We start from the raw sequence: 20,044 nt of genomic DNA on the forward strand, positions 1-20,044 counted from the left end.
GCTCAAGTCGCTCGATCCGAGATCGAGAGATCGAGGTTCGAAGGCTGACCCATGAAGGGTCTAAGGCCGCCCCACGTCCAACAAGAGCCAAAGGAGAAAACATAGATAAGCCACAGTGGCCTTTACCCAACCCACATTGAGGCATGAAGGGTCATCTCAACCTTCTAAGTTTAATCCAGCCTCTTGCCGAGCCCATAGAATCCCCATTAAGGGGGAATCTGTTAGAAGGCAGGTCAAGGAGCAACAAAACACTGCTCGAGAACTTTGTTGACCCTATCACAAAGCAGTGGGATCAGATTCTGTTCGAACATCCCCATTAGCGAGCTCATCAGGCACGTCACTCAAGCCATCGAGGCAAGTGACATCACCTCAATCCCTCTAGTTGCAAAAAACCACGGATGGGGCGACAGTCACAAAACAAGCCAGCCCTTGATCGAATCCCCACCACATGCGGGGGCTCGGGGAAGGCTGGGCCAGCAATAAGACCAAACACACGATCACAGAACCATCGCCAAAATCCAAAGTAAGGGATACGTGCGAATACAAGAGCAAGTTCACTACCCTCATTTCGGTCTCCAGTAACATCTGGCCCCAATAGCCGCAAGGGGTCAGATCATACCCAGGGGCTGACAAAGGTATAAATATCTCCTCTTTTTCAAAACATTCATTGCATTAGACCTTTTCGTCGTGCTAAGATTGGTGGCAAGGTTCGTGGGAACAGATAAACGAGCACACCTAGTAAGACAGCAAAAAGCCCACGCCCCAACGACTATGGTAACTTTGTTCACCAGCATAATTCAAATTTCCCCCTTATACACCTCGGGCTCTATGGTCTTAACAAACGGAAGGGTCGGATCGCATAAACCTTTTTTCTCGATTGCAAAAGGGAAGAAAGTAAGATCAAAACGAACAAAACAAAATTATGAAATGAAACTATTTTCGAACACGAAAGTACCGACACTTGTCCATATATTACTGATAAATGTTTGGCAAACTTATCCAACTAACTACTTCCTCAAAGGGAGAACCATGTCTTTCAGCCTGTTCGCCAGGTTCCGTGCAATGGGAGTCACCGCCTTCTCAATCTCATCCAACTCAGAGTTTTCATAGCCAGGCGCAAAGACGAGCCTCATTACCTCCAAGTTGATTTCCTAATCATAGTGAGAGCGGGCAACAGTAAAGGCTTGGGTGATCCCGACATGAAAGGCATCGTCCTCAAGCTAGCCCACCTGCACCATGATACCCGTGGCATGGGCCACAAGTGAGCTGGCTTCCTCTGGCTGCGCCACCCCTAGGTCATCGAAGACCACCCTGACGGCGGCGTGTAGGAGATCATGATCATCACTCTCAGCCTGAAGAATCCCTCGCACCTTGGCGAGCTCTGTGCCAAGCCTGGTAGAGACGTTCTTGGCCTCCAGCCTTCGGGTCACGGTGACTCCAAGATCTGCCTGGAGGGAGTTGACCACCTGACGCGCCTCATCGCGCTCTCGGATGGCCCGGTCATGCTCCTCGTGGACTGAGCCACACTCCGATCGAAGTCTTTCTATAGTCTGGCGCAGCTCATCTCGCTCCCTGCGCAGCCGGGAGATCTCCTCGGCATCCTAATTTGCCCTCTGCTGCAGGGCCACAGACCTTTCCTCGTCCCTCAACTTGAGATCCTGCTCCATCTCCAGCTCAGCCAGGAGGTTGATGGCCCGCTGGCTGGCCTCGGCATCCTTTTAGAGCAGCTCATCCTACTCCTTTCAAACCCTGGTAGCCGCCTCGTCGTCCCAATGTACCCTAACCGATAGATCCTAGAACATCCCACGGACCTCCTCCGCATCCCGACGCACCTCGGCTTCCCGCTGTTGGGCAACAGCAAGCTAGGCACTCACATCTCCATGCAGCTGGGCCTCCTCGGTGAGGTGGTCCCATTCTACCTTCTGCTCGTAGAGGAACTAGGATTTCCCCCAGCTACGAGCAATAAGGGACTGAAAAGAAGACCGGTATAAAAAATATGAAAAATACAAGAATACATGAAGAAAAGAAGAAGGTGAGAGGGAAGATCAAGCGCATACCCGGCCAGTGGGAATGATGACATCATGTTGGACACCCCTGGCCTGGCTTAAGGCATCCATCATGGCCGAGAACCCAATGTCGAGACTCTCCCGCTCCATGCTCTTGGAAGCATCGTCGAGCGAGAAGAGAGTCGACATTGGGTCCTGAGGCGCCATCCACCGGAGCGGCAGCTCACTCCACGCGGGCGACCCCCTACTGATCCTCTCCACCACCGCCACTATGCTCGGGGACCCTCTGGCCATGTCCTCCTCCATTTGGCCTGCCTCGGGCATTACCGCTAGGGCCGTCGGTGGCATAGATTACGTCGCTCTCTTGGACACCGCCGTGGCTATGTCCGGCTGTTCCTGACTTGGCACGGTCGTGGCCACCTCCGCTTGCGACACCGGGGGCTCGACTTGTGATGCCACACTGACCACAAGAGGTGCCACAAGCGCGAGTAGTGGCTCCATCCCCCCCCCAATGTAGGCAGCAGAGTCACCTCCACCGTCGTCTGCTCAGCGACCCCCGAGGGCGCTTCCTCAGCCTCGGTGCTCGCCTGACCCACCGAGGGCACAGGCACCACCACTGGTGGTGCCTGACTGACCGATAAGGCCGCAACATCGACTCTGCTCCTGCCCAAAACAGGAGCGACGTCAGGCGACGACACCCGTTCCACCTGAAGAGTGACACTCTTCTTGGGTGCCGACACCAAGGAATGGCCCCATTGCAAGAGTCTACAAAAAGTTAAAAGGCATAAGGTCACATCGAAAAATAGGAAAATAGAGGAATCAGTGACTTACTCTGGCGCTGTTGGGTGGTAGGAACGTTTTGGGGATGAACCCCTAGATTCCTGCTCCAACTCATCCAAGTGGGACCACTTTGAACCCGCCCCTTGCTCCTGGGCAGAGGGTCTCACCTCCCTTATCTCTGAGGGTGTGACGACGGAGCCACCCCTCTCTGTCGGTACCTCAGGCGCGGCGGTAGGGCCGCCTGCCCCCGTTGGCTCATGGGGCACAGCATCGGAGCCGCCCCCTTCATCAGCACCTCGAGCGCAGCGGCAGATCTGCCTCCCCCCATTCATCGATCCTTCGCCAGCACCCCGGGTGTGGCGGTGGATCCACCGGCTCCCACTGGACCCAAGGACGGGCCCAGCTCCACCGCCCTCATGGACTCACTTCACCCCACGTGGAACGGGAAGGGTCCCTACGTGGACAATTGGGTGCCTATCAGCAAATCCTCACCCCTCCAAGACATCCTGATGAGGACATCACTTCTTCAGAGGTACCCGCTGATCCTCCAACTTTCATGCAAGGTCCAATGACCCGGGCTCGAAAGCGACAATTCAATTTAGAGGTGAGCTCGTTCTTAAGCGATACTTTTTATACTTTTGAGAATAGACTACTACCTAATGGTGTTATCTTGCTTAGGAACATTGGAGAGGGTCATGAAGGACTTAGATGAAGTGGTGGAGGTGATGATGACCAGCAAGGACATCCAACACAAGTCGGAGGCCCAGTCCAACAAGAATTCGAGTCTGCCTCGGCCTCCAGGACCAGTCTACCTTAAACTGGTCACCCAGGAGGCATCCAAACTCTGTTTTCGATGATCCACATATGGATGGAAAGCTAATTTGATAAGGAAGCCAATACAAGTGGTTTCACATCAAAATCTGTTTGGAATCAACGGAAATTGTTGAAACAAGTTAGTGTCCAGAATCTGCCAGGGTGCTGCGACACTGTCTTTTGGTCCGTTGGACCATGTATCGAGTTTGGGCCCATTAGGGGCGTGTCCGAGGGTCTTGCACGACCCTAGAGTCTTCATAAACAGCCGCTGCTCCTCCATTAGGGTTTGAGTTTTGCTTAGAATATTCTGTCAAGAACAGTTTCGCTGTTTATTGGTTTGTGAGACCCTAACTTCATGAGTTTAATCATTCATCTGCAATTTAGTTGCATTCTTTCTTGTTCTTGCTTGTGTTCTTCGTTGCGTAGGCAGGAATTAGCCTTCTTGGCGAGGTCAACCTAGTCCATGACTCGGTTGATAACCAGAGGAGCTGTGGTGCTAAGATTGCAGGGTTCGATCTTTCGATCTAAAGCTAGATCGGTGTGTCATTCTCCGCCACAACGATAGTTACCATCACCTGACGGAAGATCGGGATCGCCGTCTCCATTACATCCCAATCCATGTTGGCTACTACCTCATCAAACTCCTCGTCATCGTCATCATCATTGTCGCTGTCTATCTCCTCTCCTCGATCCCGTGCTTGCTGCTTTCATAGCATCTTCTTCTTTTTGAGCTCCCTCGTCCTCCTATCCCACTCGACCACGGTATGATTCACTGTCGCTAGGATCTAGTCCTTCGGTAGCAGAGCTGGGCTATCCCCGAGGATGAGTCTTCGGCTGGTCCTGCTATCCCAAGGTCAGCATCAAGGGGTCAGAAATTCAAGTGATGAGGAGGCATGGGAAAAGGGAACTTACGAAATCGATGAACCCCGGTTCCGGCCACATCGGGGGATGCCCCCGCACCGGGTACACAAAATCAAGGACACGCCAGCGCTGTCCTTTAAAGGCTCCATCGCCTCCTTGATCTGCTGTGCCACTTCAATGGGGGGAGCGCTTCATCGATGAGTGCCATCCCTTAAGGCGACGCCTTGGGCACCATTAGAAATAGGGGGAGTGCGCGGCTCATCAGTGGCGCCACCCTCCATGCGTGGTAGGCATCGATGATCCCTGATCCCTTCATGCCCCTCTCCTTTAGAATTTGGAGGGCGGCGAGATGGTCCTTGATCCTCTTCTTATCTTTGTCCGGGACACCCCACTTCCTTGACCCCAGGACATCTTCGATGATGCGCCCGGAGAACACCAGTAAGGGGGCGGCTACGTCATCCATGACGTAAAACCACTGTGAGTGCCACCCCTTGTTGGAGGTCAATAGATGCATCAATGGGTAGTCATTTGCCTGGTTGTTGCGCAGATGAATGCTGACACATCCCATCGGCATGCTCAGCTCTTTCTTCCCAACCCGCTTCTTTGATAGGTTGACGGCAAAGAAATACCGCCACAGATCGAAGTGGGGACTAATCCCTAGGAACCCCTCACATAGGGCGATGAATGCCGCAATTTACCAGACCCCATTGGGATTAAGGTGCTGCAACTCCACCTGGTAGTAATCCAACAGCCCCTGAAGGAACTTATGAGTAGGTACGATGAATCCCCACTCGTGAAAGAGAGCAAAGGACACGACATATCCTTTGGGCGGCGATGGCTCATCCTCATCACCAGGTAGCCACCACTCCTCGACGGCGGACAACGGGCGAAGGAGGCCACGGCGGACGAGGCCCTCCAGGCACTGAGGGGTAATGTTGGATCTGCACCATGGCTCCATTGAAACAATGGGAAAGGGGGTGGATGCAAGCTCGACGGCAGCTGTGATGCAGATGCGAGCTTGATGGCGACAACAATATGGGTGTGGGAGGCTTAGGCAATTAGCGACGGAGGTTGTAGATATGAAGGCGAAGTACGGAACCCTAGGGCAAACCCCATGGTTTTATAGGGGCGACAGATGCGAGAAGAGCAACCGTCCGCCTCAATCTTTGAGCCTACCATGACACACCACCGCGTCATGTCACGGGATACGCGCCCGTGATCCCTATCATTTCCCACCAAAATCGCGCTGGATGGTTCGCCTTCCCAAGCGGACCAGACTCTTTTCCCACAGAGGGGATACAGGTCAAAAAGCTTCTTCTTCAGCCCGCCTGGGCCTAGGAGTCTAAGGGCCGGCCCAACAGTCTCGACGGTCGTCCCAACGAGGGATGGGCCCATGAGCGACCAGGACTCAGGCACACGAGCATCAGTGGACCCTCGATCCACAGTCGAGCCCTAGCTAGGCTAACCCTGGACAAAATCCATGTGAACGAGATACTAGGGTTCCCTTAAAACTATCCAGTTGACAAAAATCAAATCGCACAGCCTTACCCGCAAAGGGTCCAAAATTACCCCCCAGGCGATTCTGCCCAATTCACCCAAGGGCTCCTCTAGCGAATCGAAATACCCCCTGGCCGATTCTACCCGAATCACCCAGGGGCTCGGGGGCTACACCCGACAGGTGTGCTCGTGTGCACCCTCTAGCGAATCAAAATACCCCCCGACCAATTCTACCCAAATCACCCAGGGGCTTTGGGGCTACACCTGACGGGTGCACTCGCGCGCACTCTCTAGCGAATCAAAATACTCCCTGGCCGATTCTACCCAAATCACCTGGGGGCAACACCCATCGGGTGCGCTCGCGTACACCCTCTGGCGAATCAAAACACCCCCCGGACGATTCTTTCTGAATCACCCGGGGGCTATTGTCAGGGACCTAATACCGGGGTACCCAGTGAGATAGAACTAATAACCATCAAACGTTCACACTTCCGGTCAGACAAGAATGCTATTGTGCTTCTTGCTCGAACGACGGAAGATTGGTCCCGCCTCGCCCGATGGCTAATGGCTGGCTCCGCCTTGCCCGACATCCGAGGGCTAGACTCCACCTCGCCCGATGGCTAAGGGCAGGCTCTGCCTCCCCCGACGTCCGAGGGCGGGCTCCGCCTCGCCCGACGCCCGAGGGTGGGCTCTGCCCTGCCCGGTGGCTAAGGGCTAGCTGTGCCTCGCCCGATGTCCGAGGGCAGGCTCCGCCTCGCCCGACGACTGAGGGCTAGCTCCGCCTCGCCCGACGACTGCACCCTGATCCTTCATAAAGACGAGCACAGAGTACGACAGGACATTCAAGTCAACCACAGTATCGAGGGCCATGCCCTGTACGCCTACAGGAAGACACCATCAGGATACGATGGGACGGACGCTTTAAACCCTTTTCGACCTAACAGTGCCCGAGCAGTGTTGTTGGCACCGACTTTTGTCCCACAGTGTTGTAGGCACCGCCATGAGCCATCAGACGCAGATACTAACACAAGCATGCGACAACCACTATGATTCAAGACAGAATTCACATCACCTACAGTGACGGACGTAGGGTCACTTCCCCGTCTACTCCCCGAAGGGTCGCAGCTTGGCCCTCTGACACGCCGCACCATCCACCGGTGTAGGATGGGACGCACCCACTTGCTGACAGAGGTCAGGGCATGGCCCTATAAAGATCAGCGAACACGCCATCCCTGACACGGTCTGCCATATTAGCAGGGCAGGCACACGGGAAAAGGAAGACCTGGCTCCCCCGAAAGACCTTCTCTACCTTTGTTTTTTTTCTCTTTCTCCCATCTGTAACTCCTGCTCCCCATTGGTCTATAAAAGGGAGGGCAGAGCAGCAACACACAACACACAGCCAAGCAGCAACCGAGCTCTTGACGTCCTTTCGACCTTTCCATCAGAGACTTGAGACCTGTCCCTCTCTCGACCGTTTATACCCCTACTACGAACCTTTTTTGGTACTAATAACACGAGCAGCAGCAGACTGGGCGCAGGGACGTTCTGCTCGAACCAGTATAAACCTTATGTCCTTTAGTACACCATCTGAGCCTAACGCGCAATAATTATAAATTTACTAGCCGGTGCTTGTTCGAAACACCGACACTAGGAATCCACAATAATAAACCGCACCCAATTCGGTGTCCTGATGTACCCGGAATCGCTCTTGGCATCCCCACCGGAGTTCTGAAAGAGTCCCAACAGGCAGTCTATCAAGACGCGCCCAGTTACACCCTATCTAGACATTCTTAAGGACTGTCCATTGACACACCACGGGCGGTCCACCGGAACACATCAGCACCTTCACATGAATGCACAATCTTGTAAAGTTCATAGAAAATCATCCTAGCTCCAAAAATTGTGAAATAATTTTTTTGGATTCCTTATGAAACCCTCTATCACATAAAAATGAGTTTATATCCAAATTTGTATTTAAATCTTCAACAAAAAAATATAAATGACTTTTTTCTTGTTAATTACATAATTAATTCTCTAGTGCTTCAAAAATCATGAAACTAGTCAATGGATTTTTGGATGCCATGTGTTGGTCAATTTGGTCTGTCAGGAATGCGAGATTTTCAGAGATATTCAACCAACAATTTCTCGATGCAGGAACGTCTTCAAGACAGAGTTTGCTCACGTTCCGCTGAGAGGAAAGAAGAAATGTCAACCCTCAATTAGTCAATGGCTAGAAACTTATTTGTAATCTTTTTAAACTTCTTTGTTTCCTGACCTGTCGTACTCGTTGTACGTCTTTTAATTTAATAAGTCTCCAGTAGGGGGCAACCCCTCCTGTTTCATAAAAAAATATTAGGTGTGTAAAATTTGATTTGAACAGAGTTTTACTCAAAAGAAAGTTTGAGACTATAATTTCTAACATGACATTATAATCTGAAATGGTACAGCCAAGTTATGAAAGACCGACAAAGCACTGGAAGCAGCAATAAAACCAACATTATGCCGTAGTGCTATGCATCATGATGCCTTGTTTGAACGCTTTTCTCTGGCACGCATGGTCCACAGCAACGAAGGGCAGGACCAGCAGCACAAATATAGATGCATCGGTCTTCCAGACAGGTTGTCCAGTTCCTCGCTAGCTTTCTGTTTGCCAAACCGCAGTGTTCTACTACTACTCCCTGCTTGTGCAGACCTGCTGGTCGTAGGGCCTGTGGCATGCATGCTAGTTGCCAGCAACCAACCGACCGATGTTTGAACATATGCGTGGAGTATTAAATATAGATTAAAAAATAACTAATTATACAGATTGTGACTAATTTACGAGACGAATTTTTAAGCCTAATTAGTCCATGATTTGACAATGTGGTGTTACAGTAAATATGTGCTAATGATGGGTTAATTAGGCTTAATAAATTCGTCTCGTTAATTAGTCTCCATCTATTTAATTAATTTTATAATTAACTCATGTTTAGTCCTCATAATTAACATCCGAACGTTTGATGTGACATAGACTAAAATTTAGTTCGTGGAACCAAACACCAGGCGGAAACATTATTCTTGTTACAGGGTTCAAGGAACAAAATGCACCTTTCGTAGCCCAAACTAACATGCATATCCAGGGACCATCATATGCATGCTTCGTACAGTAAAAACACAGCAGTAATAACATTGCATATCGTGCATGCCTCGGTTGATGGACTACTGCAAGGACAAATAGATGAGACAACGATGCATTATATTGGTCCCTATAGCTCTCAAATGCATTCGTATATTTTCTCCATCTGTTGCAGGCCTGCTAGTTGACTGACTATACATATATGCACATCATATCTTCCATGCACACATCTAATGTCTCGTATACGAATCTCCCTTTAAAAAAAATCTTACGCCAAGAATACTAGAATATTTGGAACATTGTGAGTGAAATCCTACATTGAAATGTAGGCTCAGATTTAAATCTGTTGCTCAAAACTGGTTATGTGGTAGAAGAGCTCTTACCAAGAATGTACATCTGCTGTACTATATATGGAGTTTGTGGAAACTAAGGAACGTATTTGTTTTCAGGTGTATGCTGGAAAGATGTGAGAATGATACTAAATATGGCGGCAAAGATGATGCAAAGATGGCGCCCTTTATACAAACAACAGGACTGGGGGCCTATGGAACACAAGATTATGCAGCTAGAAGAAAAGGCAAGTGAACCTTCAAGACTTTCATGGCTGGAGACAAGAGGATCAAGTCTATCGAGAGTCAAAGTGGCAACACAGAATTTCGCCTCAGTAGATGCAATATAGCTTTTGAGAATTATGAGGGTCTCTATTCCAATCACATTGTTTTTCAAGTAGTAGTGAACAACTTGGCTTGGACAATTTTGGTGGGCACGCCTAGAATATATTGTAGTGAATTGACGCTTTTTGCGCTTTATTATTTCATTTGAAAAAAGCGGGGAAAATTTTTCTCTGAAGAAAATTATTGACACATTGCAGTGTTTTGCTAGTAGAAGCTATACATTGTAAAAGTTATATATATTTCTTTTTTTTTAAACTAGGCCATTCTCACTTTAGTTTTGTACTAAGTCAAATTTTCTAATTTAATAAAACTAATTTGATGTTGTAGATGTTTATGTATTTTTATATAGATTTAGTCAGAGTTAGTTAGAGAGTTAACTTAGGGTAAAAGCAAAACTGAACTATAATTTAGAACGGGAGGGAAGCATTTTTCTCTTTGCACACCAATATGATCCCTTAATAATAATTGTCATAATGATTCACTGTATGACTATCAAGGCAGGTGTCAGTAAGATCTCAGAAGACAAAACATGCATGCTAAGCAATTATATCATCAGTGACACAAGATAGAGGGAGAGAGCCCTACATATATTAGAGCAAGCTATAGCAGCCGCGTGCAGGCGTGCATCTGCGAAATGTCCCTACATACGTACGGAGTGAAATCGAAATTAAGGGTTTTTGGATGCACTCATATTCATTTCGATTCACGTAGTAGACTGTGGTGGAAAATTAACTAATTTTCATTCTAACATACTTCATATATACAGATTAAGATGGATACGAGTACGTTCAAACCCGTTCATGCACATATGCATCATGCAGAGAGACACTGCGTCAGACGTGCACAGCGAAAACACGCGCCACGCCTGCGATTCATTTGCAACAAAGATGAGCTAGCTCGAAGTCCAAGGCATTCATGCTGCACACACAGGAGCTGCTTCCCCTCCAGGCCACCACACCCGATCGACGATCGTGGATGGACAATTGGACATGGATCCAAGAAACACAAAGCACGCACGCGCGTGCATGCATGCAGGGTCCGTGCAGCTAGCGTTCACGTCAATCGTCCCAGCGCCGGCCCCATCCACACCGCCCGGCCGATCCATGCATGCATGAGCATGCTCATCGGTCTCCTCTAGCTCGCCACGGATATCCTTTGCATAATTGCATGTCCATTTCACAATTTTGCTCATGCCATCGCACTGAAACATGATAATTGAGCCATTATGTTGTTTTTTTACACCGGCACACATTAAGTCATGATGAGGCTTGCGACCCACCGAGACGTAGTACTTCGTCTCAAAAATAATGCAATTCTAGCATAGCACCGAACGAAATCATTTTGAGTTTAATCAGATTTATAAAAAATATATATTAATATTTATGACACTAGATAGTACTCCCTTCATTCTAAACTATAAGACGTTTTGGTATTTCTAGATGCATAACCAATAATGCATCTAGAAAAGCCAAAGATCTTATAGTTAATTTGGAATAGATGAAGTGTCTTCATATTTGTCATGAGATATATTTCATGGTGTACCTATTTGTGTTATAAATATTGATACTCTTTTCTATACGTTTAATTTGGTCTCACTTTAAAAGATTTAAGTAGGGATAGAGTTAGAGTCGCTTAAGGCAATTGTTTCTGAAAACAATTTCTACTAATGGTTGGATTAAGCGGCCCAAAGGCTCTTGCTTATATATATCAAACATTGTTGAAAATAACTTCCATGAAAGATTCAAAGAGATGGTTTTCGTATTGCTATCGAACAACAAGTATATATTGTGGAGGGATGTTAAGGAATGCTCGTGCGAGGAGAAAGTATGTGGGTTCGAATCATACAAAACGCACACGAGTATTTTTGTGCAACATAAGTTATATATGAAGGGCACACAAAAGGAGTCCTGCCGTCTTGCTGAATAGAGGAAGAATGAGTTTGGGCTCCGTTTGCATGGTGTGCCCTCAAGATAGGACCAATTGACAAATTTTCTATAATAGATTTCTTTTGATATATTCGATTTGCATATAAAAATCACCTAATTTATTAGAGTTTAGACAAAAGATATACTCCCTCCATCCAATAAAAATTATCGTTTAGACTTCAAACCTCCCATAAAGAGTGTCGCTGGCCTACCATGTTGGTCCCATAGCTAGGCCCCTTCCACCTCGATCCTCACGATGGGTCGTCCTCTTCCACCGCCCTTACCCACTTCACGACCAGCTGCATCCACTCCGCTCCTCCCCTCCTAGATCTCTTCACCGCGCTCCCTCGCTCTCATCCTATGGCAGGCCAGAGAAGCCCTAATAATGACATGAATTAATTTACAGGCACCTAATTCATATTCAAATTAAGAAGAAATTAAAATTATGATAGTGGCAACATGAACATCCTAGTATGTGCATGTACAACATGACCAAGGTAGGATGCATAATTCAAAGATAGATAAGAACTATTATTAAATATTGCAATCCTGATATATACTTTTTAAATTAATGGACAAGCGGTAAATCACAAGATATATAGGAATGGAAAAGAATGGAAGAGACAAGAAAGATGGCAATAGCTCAAAGCTAGGGTTGGAGTTCATGCTGATGGATATAGTAGACATGCATCGAGAGAAGAAAATTACAATCAAACAAATAAAGAAAACCATTTGGAAATGATTTTTGAATAAAAAACAAATGCTACAATAAGGAAAGTAGCTACGTGTGCTATATTGCGAGCCAACTTGCTAGTTAGTTACTGTTTAGCTCGACTTCAATTTTAGGTGAATGTATATAGGAAACTTTAATGAAGAAAACTTAAAGGAGTGGCTCATATATATTTGTAAAGGAAAACAGATACGGTACAAAAGTCAAATAACTCGACTGAAAGCAACCTTTAAAACAAATATTACAATAAAGGACTTTTGGTTATGTTCTTCCTAAGATCGCTTGTTGCCACTCGCTGAAAACCTAGGAAATACATCTAAGGGATTATTTGGAAGATATGGTTTTCAAAAATTATAGTATCATAAAACAGTGGGTTTATAAACCAAAGAGATACACAATCGGGGTTTAGAAAAAAGAAGGTCATGTGTGAAATTTCTAAAACTCCATAAAAACTACAGTTTTGCTAAAATCATGGTTTTAGAAACTACATAGTAAATTATATCCAAACACGCTGAAGCACCCAAAGCATTTTACAAAATCATAATATACTTATTCAATACTCTAAAAATACTTTGCATCCAAACATAGCCTAAACTAAATGTTGGCAATTGGGATTCCTCAAAATAGTTTTTTTTGGAGAAATTCCTCAAAATAGTTATGGCCCAACCTAATGGAAACGGATCTTCACCAGACATATGGGCCGATTTTAATGGGCCGGAGGCCCAGTACTGTATCTTTTCCCTAAAACCCTAAACCGCCCAAATTCGCCTCCGCAATTCCGCAGTCCGCAATCCACTCCCTCCTCCGACGAAACCCTAGGCCATGGCTTGGCGCGGCGCCGCCTCCCGCTCCCTCTTCGCCGCCGTCCGTGCCCGCGCCGCATCCTCTTCCTCCTCCGCCGCCTCGCGCCTCCGCTCGGCGGCTCCACTCCCTGCCTCCCCGCGCCGCTCCGTCCCCGCCTTCGCCTTCGCGACCGCGAGGTAAATCGAAATGGTGCCCGACTCCTAGGCCGTGGGGGATGCGATCTTATGGGGAGTGACTGGTTGGTTATGATCCTTGTAGGCCGTTGGCGGCGATGGCGGGGTCCCCAGCGGCGGTCGTGGTGAGGCTCACCGGGCACTCGGCGACGAGCGTGCGGGCGTGCTGTGAGCTCTCCCAGGGTACCCTCTTCTGCCGCACTTGTCAGGATCGCTAGCAAGTTAGTGATTATGCATCATATATGTCGATTTCATCATCTTATGATACTGTGTATCCGTGTGTACCTATGATTGCTCTTTTCGTCCAAGATTTGAAATCCTTATATTTGTTCAATTCGTGTTATGCAATGGTTATTTGCATGTGCCTTGGGAGGACTGGCCCTGTGTCATGGGAAATAGCGTAAGGATTTTGCAGAGCTGAACCAGGAATGGATTGTTGCTTGAGGTATTAAATCATACTCCATCCATTCCAATTTGGAATGGAGGGAATACTAGTTTGGGAATATGTCTAGTTGTATTTTCTTGCATGGTTATGTCATGGTTCTGATTCAGACTGATTGTTGAAATGTTGTCCATGTCTCCATGTTAACAATTAGAACTAGACCGTTGAGTACCTTTCCTGGTGGGTTTTGGGTGGAAATGGGTTGCTGTGGCACTTGTGTGCCAAAAATGTGCATTATCACCTACCAGCACTTGGAGCCAGTTGATTGGAAGTGAATTTCAGCATCATGACAAATTGGGGAAATGGAAAATCTTTCTGCAACAAATATATATGGATTTTACTTTTGCTCCCACACCCAAATTCGGCCATGAAAAAAATCTTATCTTTTTTAATTTTCTGATCAGGACGCTCTCAGAGGATGGTTAAGCACACAATGTCTCTGTTATAGTGATTTAGATAGTGCTTATTGGTTCTTTACTTGTTTTAATTAATATCTTGCCCTTCTAGAGCTGTTAACCTTTTGATCAATTTTAATTATGTAACTGGTCAAGTTGGTTGCTCTTGCTCATGTTCGGTTTCAACTCTAGCGTACCCCAAGTTTCTTGGGAATAAAAGGCTGTGTTGTTGTCTTCCCTACCCGTTGTTTGTTCATTGACTGTATTAATCATAGCAGTTTGTTGTTTGTCCTTCGTTCCTTTGTTCTTTGTAAAGTTGTTTGACAACTAATACAAGAACTCAAAATTGGGATTTGATAGGCCAAAATGGGAAAGACGGTTGATGAAGAGATGAGACAGAATGATTCGTATCCTATTGCATAAGATGATGTAGGTCCTTTTATTTTCCTGTGTGTTATCTGTGTTAAGAAATTAGAAGAATATAGTATGCATTATTTGTGAGTTTGAGAGATTGTTGTTTCATTGGATTAGTGTATTATGAGGTTGTGTCCTATTCGGATGTTGATTTTACTGCTTGAAGTGGGTCTGAGCAGTATTCAAACTTCTAGATAAACCTGTTCAATCGTTTTCTAAATGATATTAGAGAAAATATTTTTTTTTTACAAAACTGCTTACATCTGTGCTGCACTGCTGGTTTTGATGATGTTTGAAGTTTTCCCAAATGTGGTATTATTTTTAACAAATATGTATGCAACTATAAGTGAACTTCATAGTCTTGGTGCACTATAGATGTTGGTGATTTTGGCCATTGTTATGTTTATCGATCTCTAAGGTTCGGTGCTAGTACTACTGCACATCCATTATTTATAGAATATTGGGAATCCCTTTGTACTTATGCACATATTTGCATAAATGGTTCACAACTTATTTTATGTGTCCAGGTATTTGCCCTTGCAATACGATTTTGCTGATCTTCTGTTACCAAACTGCATACTCATATGGTCTGCAAGTGTGAAATACACTTTTGGTTGTCCCAATACTATTGTGCTGCGTTGCTGGTCAAATTTTAAGACTAAAATGTGCAAGCGATTATTGTATCAATGGTCTCCACATGCATTAGCTCATAATAATTAGTTTTATAATAATAAGATTGATATGAGGATTTTTGTGGTCTGGATCTGTTAGGAAATGGCTATGATGCATGATGCTTGGGAAGCAGTTTTGAACCATGGAAAAGGTGCTTCTGTGAAAAGCAAGATATTTTTGTTGTTACTTTGTTAATGTATCTAATCTAATGAAGAAACCATTCATCGAATGCAAACAACTAAAATAAATTGATTGTCTGGGACAACTTGGGAGGCTAAAAGAAACAGTTATATCTTGTTGAAAGTAAAATCACAGAACTTGAGGAGCCTATATCCTGCCATGTCTGTCAAGGTCAATACTGTTAAGTACAGGTTTTTGTACCATGAAGTCTGTGTAGTGTCCTGCATGTCATACTGCATCTAGTCTAAGAAAATCTATCTTCTTTTTTCTTTTTTTTCCATTTTTTTATGCCTCCACTCTTCGAGTACAAGTTGTAGTATCTGAACGCAAGCACCAACTCACACCACCACACGCACACAAACTCACACACACCCACCCTAGTGTGCAAGCTAGACCTACACCTACACGAAGAGGCTGCACGTAGCTGAGAGATATTCGAAGTCTTCTGACTTCACACGTGACGGGCACGTCACTCTGACCATTGTGGCGCATCCACGCGTGAGGATGTAGATACACATGACCTGCAAATTTATTATGGGGGCCCCCATGAGGCACGCGAGTGTCGATCTTGGGGATCGAACTCACGCCCGGCCGCTGGCACACCCGGCGAGCAAGCCAACCGAGCTACGTTCGGTCCTCCATTATACTTATGTTCTGAGACATCTGCTTGTCCACCCTCCCCACAGTAGCACTACAGATTGACAGTATACCTGGATTATATTGAATGAGATACAACTCCTTTTGTTTTTCTTAGCATGCCCTTCAATGAGTTTGATTTTTTTTATAAAAGAAACAGTATGTGAACTGTTGTTATATTATAATTATTTTTGCATTCTGATATAATTTTGTATGAATTTAGTTTTTGGCTTACCGTTTCCGATTTATTTTGCAGGGACTTAATGCAAAAAAAAAGGGTGTACCCAGTGCAGAGAGCTCCAGCTCTGTGCAGGGTCTGGGGAAAGGTGTCAGTGGTAAGCCTTACCCTCGTCTATGCAATGCGAGGAGACCATGATTCGAACCTGGGACCTTTCGGTCACAGGCGGTAAGACTCTACCGCTTGCACCAGGCTCGTCCTTTAGGGACTTAATGCAAGGATAGGATTATTTGGAGGTTGCATCTTTTGGAAACTCGTCGGGCTTGCGTCCCTTTTCCAGCATTTTGCAGAGTTCGTAGTACCTCGTATGGGCAAACGGACAGTGTACTTGCTGCAACTTATTATATAAATAATCATATGTAAGCCTGCTATTCACTGTTTCGCATCGATTGGAACTAAGGTTTCATTTTACCTTGTTCCCATGATGCCTCGACGTGTTAACAGATTCCACTGCGTGCTCGTGCTTCTTACCATGTCTCAGGACCATGTTGTCTGGTGTAAAGTGTTCCTTTCTACGAGCTCATGAAACCAGTTTGCACAAGCGATGGATTTTTATGAGCCAGAAAGATAGTGGTCCTATGTACGAGCTCCTGAAACCAGTTGTCCACAATGCAACATATTTTTATCAGCAAGAAAGATGAAGTGTTACCTTGAACGAGCTCAAGAAACCGGCTGTGCACAGTGCAAGAGATTTTTATGAGCCAAAAAGATAGCGTTCCTTTCTACGAGCTCACGAAACTAGTTGTGAGTTGTGCGTTTTATCAGCTAGAAGAAAGTGTTGCTTTGTACCGAGCTCATGAAACGAGCTGTGCACAATGCAACAGATTCTTAACTAGATCAAACACTCCGCCAGAAGTTACTGACAAATCAAAGGAACATACGGAGATAGGAGCTGCTTGTGCTTATTGAAAAGTAATTGCAGCTCAACACAGTAACCAAACTACACGGTAGGCAACATCAACACACAGTAACCGCGCTACGCAGAGAGACAGAAAGAGGAGAGACTTGAGTCTGGCAGGATGCAGGAGCAAGGTCTTCAGCGCAGCAGGACAAAGGCGCCGCGCACCTTGCGCAGGACGTGCACGGTCACCGTCGGCCGCCGCTTGCCATTCATCATGAGCTCGAAGAGGCAGACGTCGTGGCAGAGGAGGTCATTGTAGGCGACGAACTCGCTCCATCCGCGGCCGGTGAGGCCACGGCTGAACCTGTTGCGGTTGAAGCGGACGTGCCACTTCCCCTTGCTGCCGGATCTCTCAAGGATGACGTCCCTTGAGGTTGTTCCCAGGTATTTGTCCGCGAATTCTGAAGAAATGCCCTGAAAGGCCAACAGAATAAGCAGCAGGTCGAGTTTTTGCCTGGCAGTAGTAATGTCTTTCCGAAGGGAGCCAGGGAGGTTACTTACTACCACACCGGGTTTGGTGCTGGGGAGATGGGTCGGATGCATCACCTGCACGAACACCGGGTTCCTCGGCTCTACAGGCACGCGGATGCTTGAGATCTCCTCCCTCTCTTGCTCCGTCAGATGGTATTCGCTGACCGGCCCGTTCTTGCAGAAGTAGTACCCTGTCTTCGCAGGCCTTTCACTTCCACCACCGTCATGGTGGAGCTCAGCATCATCTTCGTCATCATATTTTACTTCACCATGAACTTGCTCTGCAGGTACATTACATCATATCTTTTCACAGTGATACTACAAAATTCTACAATCAGATACTGATACTCTATCTTTCACCTACCAATATCACGGTAAAGCTTGCGTTTGCATCGTTTGGGGATGCTCCTGCTGGTATTCTTGTGAAGTGCCAGCTCCAGATGCGCATCATCCTCATCCTCATCCTCCTCATCGCCATCGCTTGGCAGCGACTGCGGTGTGCAGGTGCAGTCTTGGCCTCCCTTGAATCTACGGTAGCCAAGCCGTGGTCCTTCACGCCCTGCAGAGCTCTCAATTCTTTCGTACCCATGGCTGCTGCTGTGGGCAAAATGGGGCCATGTTTTCTCGCAGCCGCTCGAGTCGAACACGAGGACATCGAAGGAGGACACTCCGGTGTACTTGAAGAGCATGCAGTCTCCTTCGTCGATGCTGTGAGAGCTGACGAACTCCTTCCAGCCAGACTGGAGAACTACTTCATCGGTATCACTGCCTACTCCGATGCTCCATGTCTTGCCACTTGGGGACTTCAGACTGATGACCTCAGAGATGTGGCCGTTGAAGTTATTTGCAAATCTTGCAGGTATGATCTGCAACAAAATAAGTTTTTATTTTTTTTTTGGTTCTGTGACACATTTCTTCTTTTCTTTACCTAGTAATCATGCTTAAGCTTATTACTATGGAAATGCATGAAGCTAGAAAGCCTATTGAGATGCGAATGCTGAAATTTTCTGTACAGCAATACACCGTAAGTGAAGAACACAGCAATCTTCCTCTGCGTATACCAACATGCACGCCCAAAATAACCCAGGGAAGTGGATTCCTAACACATTCAATCACAGATGGAGAGCAACGCATGCAAGGGAAGCTTGAGATGCTTTCTTTCTCACCATGGTTTCAGTTAAGTCCCCGACCATAGGCTTGAAGAAATGCTTCATGTCGTCGGCCATGTGGTTCCAGTAGTAATGCTCTTGCCACTCCATGCAAATCCTGCAGTTCTTGTCCAGGTTCTTCATCATATTCTATAGATCCGGAAGAAGACAGAGAGAGATTAGCTAGGGAAAAATGTGAGATCACAAAAGCAGAGAGGGAAGTGCTGAATGGAGGATGCAGGGGAGCTCAGAGACATCAGGTTCTACAGTTCTCCTCGGCGTTGAGATAGCATTGAGTGTGGGGACTTCAGAGGCTAATAAATAGATGAAAGTTGGCCGACCAAAATACCAGTTCTTTTATACTAAATCCGTTCTAAATTATAATTCGTTTGATTTTTTACCCTAATTTTGACCACTCGTTTTATTTAAAAATTTGTGCAAAATATCATTTCTTTGGCTGCGGCTTGGTTTATTAACAAAAGTTGTTCAATAATGACTTAAATTTGACTATGTCTGCACAAATTTTTTGAATAAGCCAAGTGGTCAAACTTGGGATAAAAAAGTCAAATGAATTATAATTTGAAACGGAGGGAGTATTTATTTACATCTATGCAGTAGAGTTATATGAAGGGCGGGCCTGGTGCAAGCGGTAGAGTCTTACCGTCTGTGACTGGAAGGTCCCGGGTTCGAGTCGCGGTCTCCTCACATTACACAGGCGAGGGTAAGGCTTGCCACTAACACCATTCCCCAGACCCCACATAGAGCGGGAGCTCTCTGAACTGGGTACGCCCTTTTTTTTATGCAGTAGAGTTATTTGAAAATATTTCTCTTGGAAAAACGCATGATTCCATATATGACCGTAAACTTTCCTAATTATGAAGTTGCCATATCCCAGTGAAACCCAATTCTTTTAACGTAAATATGTTTCACGTACTCATGTGTAAAACTCATCTTTAGTAATACACAGAAGCACACCCTGCCTATATAAACGCCTCCAAAACACTAGACTAGAAGATCTTGAAATTGACGAAGTGACTCTTAATTGATAGCCTCTTTGGAACAGAGAAATTCATAGAGATCCTACAAGAATTTGACAAGAATTAATTAGTTATTTTTTCACAAGAAAAATGTATCCCGTATTCTAAAGGGACCTGAAGCTGCAAGTGCGT

General features: G+C 46.2%; 2 protein-coding genes across 9 annotated transcripts; one reads left to right on the top strand and one right to left on the bottom strand.

The window, feature by feature from the left end:
* The first annotated feature begins 13,182 nt into the window (after positions 1-13,182).
* LOC136482520 (uncharacterized) lies at positions 13,183-16,825 on the top strand. Of its 8 annotated transcripts, none has more exons than XR_010765107.1 (5): positions 13,183-13,381; positions 13,464-13,823; positions 14,576-14,644; positions 15,401-15,452; positions 16,374-16,825. XR_010765107.1 is itself a non-coding variant. In XM_066479740.1 (3 exons), the coding sequence occupies exons 1-2, from the start codon at positions 13,224-13,226 to the stop codon at positions 13,594-13,596; spliced, it is 291 nt and encodes a 96-aa protein (XP_066335837.1). In that variant the 5' UTR covers positions 13,183-13,223; the 3' UTR covers positions 13,597-13,599; positions 16,374-16,825. The 8 variants fall into 8 exon arrangements, 2 of the variants coding, with proteins under 2 accessions (XP_066335837.1, XP_066335845.1); XR_010765115.1 differs by having other exon boundaries at positions 13,464-13,599; XR_010765106.1 differs by lacking the exon at positions 15,401-15,452.
* Positions 16,826-17,297: 472 nt separating this feature from the next.
* Positions 17,298-19,137, bottom strand: LOC136482545 (B3 domain-containing protein Os03g0622200-like). Its single transcript, XM_066479760.1, has 4 exons — positions 18,894-19,137; positions 18,092-18,593; positions 17,758-18,008; positions 17,298-17,670 (listed from the first exon to the last, which is right to left on the bottom strand). The coding sequence occupies exons 1-4, from the start codon at positions 19,020-19,022 to the stop codon at positions 17,392-17,394; spliced, it is 1,161 nt and encodes a 386-aa protein (XP_066335857.1). The 5' UTR covers positions 19,023-19,137; the 3' UTR covers positions 17,298-17,391.
* Positions 19,138-20,044: the final 907 nt, after the last annotated feature.

Source organism: Miscanthus floridulus, chromosome 1 (assembly GCF_019320115.1).
Source record: "Miscanthus floridulus cultivar M001 chromosome 1, ASM1932011v1, whole genome shotgun sequence".
In the NCBI taxonomy this organism is placed as follows: Eukaryota; Viridiplantae; Streptophyta; class Magnoliopsida; order Poales; family Poaceae; genus Miscanthus; species Miscanthus floridulus.

Coding starts and splice junctions, on each gene's coding strand:
- LOC136482520 (XM_066479740.1), top strand. CDS start 13,224: ATGGCTTGGCGCGGCGCCGCCTCCCGCTCCCTCTTCGCCGCCGTCCGT. Junction 13,382..13,463: donor TTCGCCTTCGCGACCGCGAG/GTAAATCGAAAT, acceptor TGATCCTTGTAG/GCCGTTGGCGGCGATGGCGG.
- LOC136482545 (XM_066479760.1), bottom strand. CDS start 19,022: ATGATGAAGAACCTGGACAAGAACTGCAGGATTTGCATGGAGTGGCAA. Junction 18,594..18,893: donor GGGACTTAACTGAAACCATG/GTGAGAAAGAAA, acceptor ATTTTGTTGCAG/ATCATACCTGCAAGATTTGC. Junction 18,009..18,091: donor CAAGCTTTACCGTGATATTG/GTAGGTGAAAGA, acceptor ATGTACCTGCAG/AGCAAGTTCATGGTGAAGTA.